The sequence below is a fragment of the Leucoraja erinacea genome, chromosome 10 (genome assembly GCF_028641065.1).
Source record: "Leucoraja erinacea ecotype New England chromosome 10, Leri_hhj_1, whole genome shotgun sequence".
In the NCBI taxonomy this organism is placed as follows: domain Eukaryota; kingdom Metazoa; phylum Chordata; class Chondrichthyes; order Rajiformes; family Rajidae; genus Leucoraja; species Leucoraja erinaceus.
Genome location: NC_073386.1, coordinates 40920820 through 40932152, shown reverse-complemented (window position 1 = coordinate 40932152; position 11333 = coordinate 40920820). Strand labels below are relative to the sequence as shown.

Here is an 11333-nt window from a genome sequence, read left to right as displayed (position 1 = left end):
CCTTAGAGTGTGTGGGTGTGTGGGTGGGTGTGGTTGGGGAGTGTGTGTGTCTGTGTGGGGGGGGGGGGGGGGGGGGTAGTGTGTGCCTGTTTTTGGGGGGGGGGGGGGGGGGGGGGAGTGTGTGTGTCTGTGTGGGGGGGATGTGTGTGTGTGTGTGTGGAGTGGGGGTGGGGATGTGTGTGGGGGGTGTGTGTGTGTGTGTGTGTGTGGGTGGGGGTGTGTGGGGGGGTGTAGATGGAGCGGGTGTGGGTGGGGGTGTGTGTGTGTATGTGTGGGGGGGTGTGTGTGGGGTGGGGGTGGGGGCCGGCCGGTGCCGCTTTAAGAGTTTCACGGTGACGGCTCCAATTCAAATAACGCTGCTGCGGGCTGGTGCGCTGATTGGCCGAGACCTGCCCCATTGTGGGCGGGCCCAGTGGCTGTGACAGGCAGGGGGCGGCGGGGATTGGTCGTCGGCGGTGGCCGGGCCAGTATAAATAGTGAGCTATTTTTAAACGGTTACTATTTCCCGGAGCTGCGCGGCGGGAGCCGGACTAGAGGCACCGGTTACCCCGGGAATCTCTCCCAATACTCCCGGCGGGAGCTTCCCACCACATCCCACTCCTCAGTCGAACTTGGGTGCCATCGATTGATACCTCGGGGCAGTCCCGGCTCGGTTACCGGGCGGAAACTTGCGAGCCGCACGATGGAGTTTAAGGTGGAGGCGCACCGAATCATGACCATCTCCCTCGGCAAGATCTACTCTTCCCGGGTACAGCGCGGAGGCATCAAGTTGCACAAGAACCTGCTGGTGTCCCTGGTGCTCAGAAGTGCCCGGCAGGTCTACCTGAGCGAGCAGGAAGAACTCTACTTACAGGCTCAGGGCCAGTTCCAGGCGGCGGCGGCGGCAGCAGCGGCAGCGGCCGGTGAGCAGTCTGCCAACTGGGCCGAGATGGAGGAGAGGATCGCCTGCGAGTCCTCGGGCGATCAGGGAGTGAGCAGGGCTGAGGCGGAGAGGACAGAACCCCAGGAGCAAGGGCCGAGCTGGGTTGAGGTGGAAAGGACTTTGTGCCCGCTCTCACAGGACCAAGGGCCAGAAGCAAAGGCCACCCAGGAGCAGGACACCCCCCGCCAGTCTGCGGTTACATGCGCCCAGCAGCTGGAGGCGAGGGGGTCCCGAGAGTTGGGGGCTCCTTCGGATTGTGACTCGGTGGCCAAAGCGAGTTCTGGTCGGAAGAGGCGAAACGGAGAGCAGGGGGAATCGGAGCCTGAAAGCCCGCTCAAAAGGCCCAGGACCGAGCAGCATCTGGCCATCCCGGCTGCCAGCCAAGAGGAAGAGGAGATGGAGACTTCCAACGTCTCCAGTCTCATCAACATCTTTGGCTCCAGCTTCTCTGGGCTCCTGAGTAAAGAGGAGAGCGAGGGCGAGAGCGGGCAGATCTGCTGTGATCAAGTGTTGGGAAACATGGGCTCCTGGAACAGGGCGATTGTCGCCTTCTGAAAGTTTCGCCCTCTGGGACGGGAGTGATGGAGACCAGGACTTTTTCGGTTTCGATTGGTTCTCACTTCTGGAGCAAGCACGGCTTGAGAGATTTGGTTCGGAGCAACCTGCACATCTCTTAAAAAAAGGCGCCCTCAGCACCACGTGGAGAGCAGGTTCATTCACCACCCCCGATGAGGAAACGGAGCGGATAGGCGGGCCCCGACGGGCGTGTTCGGACTCGGGCGGAGGGCATTTGTTTGAGAGTTGGGAGTTCCTGTGAATTTATTTGGGTTTAATTGTGTATCTTTGCAGCCCGACTAAAGGTTTCAAGGTAGCAAGAGTGTTCAGTTGGAAGTTTTATTGTATATTGAAACAAAATACAAATTGCTGAGTCAGTTGCCTTTTCCCGACTGTTCTACGCCCTTTCGCAGATGTTAATTTGCATTGGACTCGCAATGGGCAGTCTGGGTACATTGCTGTACGTTAATTTAACGTCTTTGTTTTATAAAGACATGAAAAACGTTCGATTATTAACCGTTTTTGTAATACTGTTTCATTGTTGTATGACTGGTGTAATTTACATGAATTAAAAGGTTATTTTAAATTAACTTTGCTCTTTGGGCTTGTTTGCACGTACGCACTGGGCCTCAATGGGTTAACTGCTGCCGTTGTACTGGCGGGGGGGGGGGGGGGGGAGGGGAGTTTCCTTTGTGGCTATTGTTGGGAGGAATGCATTGGGCTCTTTAAAGAGACAGTGCTGCTTTTGTCAGCTCTAAGTAGGGTAAAGTTCACACTGCTCCAACCGCAACTTTTTTTTTTTTAAACCGAACCACCCGCCCAGAGTTGGCAATTTTTTCCACTTTCAAACGGGCTTTTTCGAGTGGCTTTCAGACGAAGGCTTAATCGTTGCAACTACTTTCCTCCACCATTCCATATAGTCCTATTTGAGATCTGGTTACAAACATTTTACTTCCTGCGTTCTAATGCCCTTCCCCCCCCACCAGAAGAGTTGGTCGACTGTTGAAAATGTATCCTGCTGAGGGATTGTTTGGATGATCGGGAATGGAGTGGGCCTAATGTTTCTTCGACTCTTCTCCCTCCCCACCCCCCAAAAAGTGCTGCTAGCTGTACACTTTATTTTGTTCGCCGTTTAGTCTCGCTTTTGTACTGAAGAAAATTGAGAATGAGGGACAACGTAGTTAAAGCAGCTGAGCACAACAAAAGTGTGCACGTGGGGTGTACTCAAATACCGAGGATTTAGATATTTCATGGAAGCTTGAGCACTGAGTGTCATGACATTATTTCTGTCATTTTTCGAGGATCACAGTCTTCCCTGATCTGCTGGTTCATGTTAGATCTAAATAGGCTTCCAGATTTTTGCAATCTCCAGTTATTGGCTAAGCAGGCAATCTACTTTCATTTTTGGTCCATTCAACCCCAAAAAGCGTACAGAGATTTTAAATAGATACAAACAGCTTTGTGCAGTCCTAAGGATATAGTAAGCAATGATACTTTGATAGTAAGTACTTAAATATGTTGTTGGTGATATTAATGCTTTGAATTTAAACTGAGTCTCAGGATAGATAGATAAGTGAGATTTTATCACATACTGATGCCAGGTTTTCTTTAAGTAAAAATGATTACATTTGCAATGGCTGCCTTTTTTTGGATCCTGGCTTTGCCAGTGAGTCACGAAACGTGGGACATCACAGGACAAGAACAGGCCCTTCAGCTCGTGGTGTGTGTGTTGATCATGATGTCATAGTCATAGATAGAGTAATACAGTGTGGAAACAGGCCCTTCGACCCAACTTGCCCACACCAGCCAACAATGTCCCAGCTACACTACCACTTGCCTGTGCTTGGTCCATATCCCTCCAAACCTGTCTATCCATGTACCTGTCTAATTGTTTCTTAAACAATGGGATAGTCCCAGCCTCAACTACCTCCTCTGGCAGCTTGTTCCATACACGCACCACCCTTTGGGTGAAAACGTTACCCCTCTGATTCCTATTAAATCTTTTCCCCTTCATCTTGAACCCATGTCCTCTGGTCCTCGATTCCCCTCGTCTGGGCAAAAGACTCTGTGCATCTACCCGATCTATTCCTCTCGTGATTTTGTATACCTCTATAAGATCACCCCTCATCCTCCTGTCCTCTATGGAATAGAGACCCAGCCTTCTCAACCTCTCCCTATAGCTCTCACCTGCTTCTTTTTCTTAAATGCATTGTAAGAGCCCAATTGCCTCATCGATCTGACAGTTTCAGCATCACTTCAAAAATAAAATGTTAAATTCAGCTAATCCCTTCTGTCCTAAAGTAAGCAAGCGGGTACAGCAGGCAGTGAAGAAAGCAAATGGCATGTTGGCCTTCATAGCAAGAGGATTTGAGTATAGGAGCAAGGAGATCCTACTGCAGTTGTACAGGGCCATGGTGAGACAACATCTGGAATATTATGTGCAGTTTTTGTCTCCTAATTTGAGGAAGGACATTCTTGCTATTGAGGGAGTGCAGTGTAGGTTCACCAGGTTAATTCCCAGGATGGCTGGACTGACCTATGATGAAATAATGGATTGACTGGGGTTGTATTCACTGGAATTTAGAAGGACGAGAGGGGATCTTATAGAAACATAACATTTAGAAGGAATTGGACAGGCTAGATGCAGGAAAAATGTCCCCAATGTTGGGTGAGTCCCAGACCAGGAGTTACAGTTAAAAAAAATATGGTTAGGCCATTTTGGATTGAGATGAGGAAAAACCTTTTCACCCAGAAGTTTGTGAATCTAGAATTCTCTGCCACAGAAGGCAGTGGAGGCCAATTCACTGGATGTTTTCAAGAGTTAGATATAGCTCTTAGGGCTAATGGAATCAAAGGATATGGGAAGAAAGCAGGGATGGGGTACTGATTTTGGATGATCAGCCAAGATCATATTGCTGCTGTCTCGAAGGGCCGAAAGCACCTATTTTGTATGTCTGCACAGGATTGATATCCCTCCTCTGACATTCACGTGCCTATCTAAAACCCACCTCAATGGCACTATTGCATCTACTTCCACCACCACCACACCTGGTAAAGCACTGTGGGCACTTGCACTCTTTGAGAAAATAACTTGCCCAACATATGCCAAAATCTTCCACCTCTGACCTTAAAGCTGTGCTACCTGGAGGGGATAAAAATTCTAAATCGATGTATTTCCTAGTTTTATAAACTTCTCTCGGGGCTTCCCCATCCTTCGATGCTCCAGAAAAAAATAATCCAAGCTCATACAGCCCTTCCTTGTAGCTAATACTGATCTAGGTAGCATCCCAGTAAACCTGTTGTGCATCCTCTCAAGCCTTCACATCCTGCAATGGAGTGACCAGATCTGCACATAATACTCCAAATATGGCCTAACCAAATATTTATAAAGCTGCACCATGATTTTACACTTGCAGTCAATGCCATAACTGAAACTGTAAACCTTTTTTACCACTATCCTCTTGTGTTGCTAGTTTTGGGGAGTGATGGACGTTGATCCCACAACCCCTTGTGTAATCAATGCTGTTAAGGGTCCTGCCATTAATTCTATACTTTTCCAAGTCAAGTGGTCAGATTTATTAGTCACGTGCAAAATAAAGTGCAGTGAAATGAACTTGCCAGCAGCGGTACTATTTAAAAAAAAAAAGAACACAATACACAATAAATGTAACACAAACATCCCAAAGTGCAATATCTCATACTTGCCCTAATTAAACTCCAGATTAAACTCCAGATCTGCCAGATCTCTGCTCATATCTACAACTGATCTCTATCCTGTTGTATCCTTTGACAGCTGCCTTCACTCTGCAACTTCGCCAAGTTTTGTGTTGTCTACAAACTTAGTAAAGAGCCCATTCGTATTATTGTGACAAAACTCTCAAAAACGCGTCCCAGACACTGATCACTGGAACATCACAGATCTACAGCCAGCATGACACCTTTCTGCCGCTACCCTCTACCTTCTATGGGTAAGCCAGTTCAGAACCCAAGCTGCCAAGTTACTGTGGTTCCCAAGCATCTAAATCTTTGCAAGCAGTCATGTTCATTTTCCAGCCTAAAGTGGGAATGGTGGCCTTTTTCACTACTCTCTTCTGAGCTTGCTGGTACTGAGATTCATTGACTGCCCTACTTAATGTGCCAGGGACTGGGCTATCTTAGCTTGTAGGAGAGTGGATTCTGCCTTTCACTATCTATACCCTGCAAGGAATATTTTTTGCTGTATTTCAATAATTGGGGAGGGAAATTCAGATTAAAAAAATGTTGTCCTGCACTGAAACCAATGTAAACTAATTTTGTTTGAAATTATAATTTTGAGAATTTTCCACATAAGATATCCTGAGGTTTTGTTGAAAATTGCAAGACAATAGTTCATGAGGGTATCTGATGTGGATCTTTCATGCACATGAAGAATGTTGATCCAAATTATGAATGAGGAAATGATCAGGCATTGGGGCTAAATGGGCCTCTCGATCTTGTGTATTGTACCTGGTGGCACACCTGGTTGAATTGCTGCCATACAGCACCAGAGACCTGAAGGCGTGTGCTGCCCGTGTGGAGCTTGCACATTAACCCTGTGACTGCGTGGGTTTCCTCTGGGTGTTCTTGGTTTCCTGTTGGTTGGGTGGCCTCTAAATTCCCTTGAGTGTACAAAAAGTAGGATAACATTGAACAGGTGTGAATAAGTAATCGATGATTGATGTGGGCTGAAGGGCCTGTTTCCATGCTGTATATCTAAAACTAGTTTCACCAGAGTAAAGTCTGTCCTACGTTTTGGAGGCATGTGAGTGTAAAATTATCAATTGAATTGTCTTCTAGTCTCAATAGTCAGGTCATTAGATTTGTTTTAAATTCCTTTAGTAGAGCGTTTAGTCTTGAGTTTTGTCACTTGAGTATTGACTGATTAAGATACTGATATGCTGTAATCCATAAAGAGGAGATCAAGATCATGCACATTTGTTCGACTACAATAAATGTCTCATGGGTAAGGACAGCACAGTGGTGCAGCTGTTAGAGCTACTGCCTTGCAGGTCCAGCAACCCAGGCTCAATCCAGACCTCTGCTACTATCTGACTGGAGTCTGCACATGACTAAGAATTTCCCCTGGGTGCTATGGTTTCCTCTTGAAAACCAGTAGCTTAATAGCCTAAGGGCAACTTAAAGCAGTGTATGTGGGTGGCAGGAGAGTGATGACATGAGAACAAATGGATTACAGGAAACTAAGGGGATGGGATTGTTTTAAGAGCTGGTGAAGACTGAATGGATCAAATAGCTTCCGTGGTTAGGAAATACATGAAAGCGCGATTTTGGTTAAGCTTGGTGTAACTGGGCCTTGAGTAACAAAGGTGTTAGGAAATCTGATAAGACATGTTCAGGACCCGGAGTGTTTTGAGGAAGTAAAACTTTTAAAACGGTTGGTGAGCCTGAAATTTGCATTAAAATTAGATTACCCAGAAGAACAAAAGAGATGATGAGATTAAATGGGTAATTAGGGATAATGTGAGGTCTGAATAATGAGTTTGTGATTTGAGGTGATCTACATTGCTGCATGAGCCAGCACAGTTACGCAGTGGGTTGGGCCATTCTCTCCCAGTTCCAGTGACCCTGGTTTGATTCTGAACTTTGCTGCTGTCTGTGTGGACTTTGCACATTCTACCTGTGACCCTGTGTGATTTCTCCGGGTGCTCCAATTTCTGGCCACATTCCAGAGATGTGCAGGTCTTTAGCTTAATTTCCTGGATGGGAACCAAATCTGATGTCCATAACCTACTCGTTTCTTGTATGTGGGAATCGGCTAGTTTTCCTAGAGATAATGCTGAACTTTTTTTTAATCTGTACAGGACTGTGGGTGTTGCAAAGTCAGCATTATTGCTCAATCTTAATTGCCATTTTGGTGCTGGTGGTGAGTTGGTGCCTTGCACTGCTGAAGAGTTATGCCCCTGTCCCACTTAAACCCCTTTCTCACGGGGCGACTTGACGCAAGAGGTAACCAGAGTTTAACATCGTGGGAACCTCGTGCGATAACAGTACGGCATTCGTGGACCACCGTGGTGCTAACGGCAGGTAATCGTGTAACTTGGTGACTCGGGAGAAAATTCAAGCAAGCTTGAATTTCTCCAAGAGTGACTTGTACACTTGTGGTTGAGCATTGCAACATTTTATGAACGTAGTGGCCAGTGCGATATCCGTGTGATATCCGTAATAACTCTTGCGGTTACCGTGGGAACCCCTGCGAACGGTAAACCCGGAAGCTGGACAGAGGGGACAGAATGCGAGTAAAAATTGTCTTCTGTGGGATTGAATTTAAAAAATAAAGATTTGCATCTGCATATGGACATCAACTTATTCATGAGTTATGTTAATGAGATTCAAGAAAATAACTATAATCTTTAAAAGGGACTTTACTGAAAGGTCCCGCATTTTTATGGTCCGTGAGAAATTTTTCACATGTACTTCTTTGAGAGATACAGCTCGGAGTCCTCGCCGACTAGCGATCGATGCCTTTCCAAAGCAGGGTCCGGAACGCTACCAATCAATGTTCTCCAGAGACCCGTGTAAAGGAGTGAACTGCACATGCTGGTTTAAAACGAAGACAGACACAAAGAGCTGGAGTAACTCAGCGAGTCAAGCAGCATCTCTGGAGAAAAATAGGTGATGTTTCAGGACGAGACACAACTTCAAACTCGATTCCGATTAGGATGTCTGAAGAAGGGTTCCGATTCGAATCGCCACCTATTCTTTTTCTCCAGAGATGCTGCCTGACACGCTGACTTACTCCAGCTTTTTATGTTTTTCTTCCCAAATCTGACTTACCTGCTGAGTTACACCAACATTTTGTGTCCTTTTGTGCGTATTAACCAGCATCTGCAGTTCCTTTAGACATTACCTAACTTCAGATTTTAGAGATATAGCGCGGAAACAGGCCCTTCGGCCCACCGAGTCCGCGCCGACCACCTATTCTTATACACTCCAGGGACAATTTTACAATGTTACCGAAGCCGATTAACTTACAAACCTGTAATCTCTGGAGTGTGAGAGGAAACCGGTGCACCCATGGTCAGGATCGAACCCCGGTCTCTGGGGCTGTGAGGCAGCAACTCTACCACTGTGCCGCATGTAGTCAGATTTAATAAATTGCTGGTGTTGCTTCCAAAGACAGAGGCACTTATAATATTAGATCAGAATTGCATCTTTCCGCTAATAGAGTCAATTATTAGTCAATTAATAATAGAATCAATTATTGTTGGTGACATTTCACCTACGAATATCAGACTATTTTCGCAGAGGTAAGGGCCAATTAGGCATAGCAAAAGGTATGAACACTTTTAAACTTTTTTCCAACTATTTTGTCAAATGCAAATACAGGGAGAATGATCAAAGTGCTCACATGGCTCACTCTGTTAGAAGCGTTCTGAGTTTAAATGTTCTGTGTATTCCTTCTTAAAGTATAAATTTTTGTGTGGCCAGGGGTGCGATTGAGAACAGCTGGGAAAGGGCGGAGGGGGCGTCACGAATAACAGCGTTTCCCTGGCCATATTATGGCCCATTCCCCAACCGTTACATTAATCAAGCTCTGTCTAACTCCGCCTTCACACCATCCCCCTGTGACATGGGTTAGTCATCGCTGGGCGGGCTGTGGGCCGAATGGCCTGCCAACGGGAGTCAGAGACTTGACACTGAGATCCATTGTGCAGGAAGGAACTGCAGATGCTGGTTTTTACCGAAGATAGACACAAACGCCACCTGTTCATTTTCTCCAGAGATGTTGCCTGACCCATTGAGTTACTCCAACATTTTGTGTCTGTGTTCACTATGAACATTGAATTATTTAATTTTAGGTAATTTACACTCTCTCTATCTCCCCCTCCCCCTCCCCCATGCAGTAAATGTCGGTTAACCAGTCCAAGGTTTGCAACGATGGTTCCCTCTTGGGATCCCACTATCCCTAGCCAACAATTGGCCTATCAGGGAACCAAATATAGACATAAAGTGCTGGAGTGACTCAGTGGGTTAGGCAGCATCTCTGGAGGAAAGGGTTAGGTGACATTTCGGGTCGGGATCCCTCTTCAAAATACCCTGCTGAGGTCATCTGTTGTTGTCCCTGATTTGTCCCGGTCTTTTCTTGCTTCCAGTTCCCCCCTACAGTCATCCCGAAGAAGGGTCCCGACCAAAAATGGAATCTATTCCTTTTCTCCAGAGATGCTGCTTGGCCCGCTGAGTTACTCCAGCATTTTGTGTCTAACTTGCTGATTCAGACAATTTTTGATTATCAAGGATTATGCGTTGACTCTTTACCCTGAAACACATGTTGGAAATTTAAACTTGGGCGCAACTAACATCGTCTTACTACCGTGGGAACTCTTTAACTCAGCGGGCAGGCAGCAGTTAATTGTTGCTCCCTTCAGTTTCCCAGGGGGTCGGGACGGGACTGGAGTTGGGAGGGAAAGGTGGGGGAGTCGGAGAGGAGGGGGAGACAGATGGGGGTGTCTTCATTTACTGGCGGTGGGTGTCTGTCACTGAAACAGGCAGATGAGATTTCACATCCACCTTGTGTGTGCCTCTCTCTCTCTCCCTCCCTCTCACACAGGCTGAGACTCTGCCTCTGTGAGTGTACGTCTCTTTCTCCCCCTCTCCCACACACAGTAAGACCGAGGTACTGTGCTCAGTCCATCTGTGTCTCCCACATACACAGTAAAACTCTGCTTTGTGTGTGTATATACATCTCCCCTCATTTCTCTCTCCCCCCACCTCTCTCTTTCTCCCCCTCCCCACCTCTCTCTTTCTCCCCCTCCCCACCACCTCTCTCTTTCTCCCCCTCCCCCACCTCTCTCTTTCTCCCCCTCCCCACCTCTCTCTTTCTCCCCCTCCCCCACCTCTCTCTTTCTCCCCCTCCCCCACCTCTCTCTTTCCCCCCCACACACAATAAGACCGATGTATTCTGCTTAGTCTCTCTTTGCTCCCACACACACAGATAGACCAAGGTCATGTGCGCTCTTTCTCTTCCGCCAGTCACCCCGAAGTACATTACACTGCCTCTGTGCCTCTCTCTGTGTCTCTCTCCCCCTCTCTCCTAAGTAATGTGGCATCTTCCTGCAGTAAAGTCACGGCATTAGTACAGGCATGTCTCCAAATGAGCCAATTCAACCAAGGGAGGATATTTATAGTGTGTGAAAAAAAAAGTGACATAATTTGTGCCACGTGATGATTTAACTACACTTGACAGTTCACAATGTTCATTCAAGATTTAACGGGAAAGCTCGGGAGACGGACAAGTCACTCGCCCCAAGTTGGCGACTTAGTAGTTACCTTGGGAACACTTGCAGCAATGTCCTGCTGCTTGGTTGGTTGACATCCTACAATCGTAGCTTTCATCATACCGAATGAAGTCAGTCAGTGGAAGGGTTTTCCTCTGAATTTCTATGAATTATTTTACTAACTCTCCATGATGCTGCATTCAACCAGATAAGTACAGTGAAGGTTTCTCCATTATCTTCAAGGCACCAGTCAGAAATGTCAGAAATACTCATCGCTTGTTTGGATTATTGCAACCCCAACAAAACAATCAAGATTGTTTGATGACCTCTTGTTCAAAGCAACATTCTTGACTGACACCTCATCCATCACTTTTACCTCTTCATTGCCTCCATCACTAACTTACCTCGGCTCTGAAACATCTATAAAATCCACTTCCTGTCCACAATATCGACCACCTTATAGGGCAAGGGTGTGCATGTATGGGAACTGTCACCCTCAAGTCATCAATAGTTGTTCAAGGGTAGAATTCTACACCTCCAGCTAAAAGAACAACATTTTCCTAGCAATATATTCTGTCAGTGTCCCTAGGTGTTGAATTTGGTGA

The 11333-nt window shown here is 46.7% G+C and overlaps 1 protein-coding gene across 1 annotated transcript; it reads left to right on the top strand.

Annotated features, from left to right (window-relative positions):
• The first annotated feature begins 472 nt into the window (after nucleotides 1-472).
• ier5 (immediate early response 5) lies at nucleotides 473-2067 on the top strand. The gene has a single exon (XM_055642010.1). The coding sequence runs from the start codon at nucleotides 683-685 to the stop codon at nucleotides 1475-1477; it is 795 nt and encodes a 264-aa protein (XP_055497985.1). The 5' UTR covers nucleotides 473-682; the 3' UTR covers nucleotides 1478-2067.
• Nucleotides 2068-11333: the final 9266 nt, after the last annotated feature.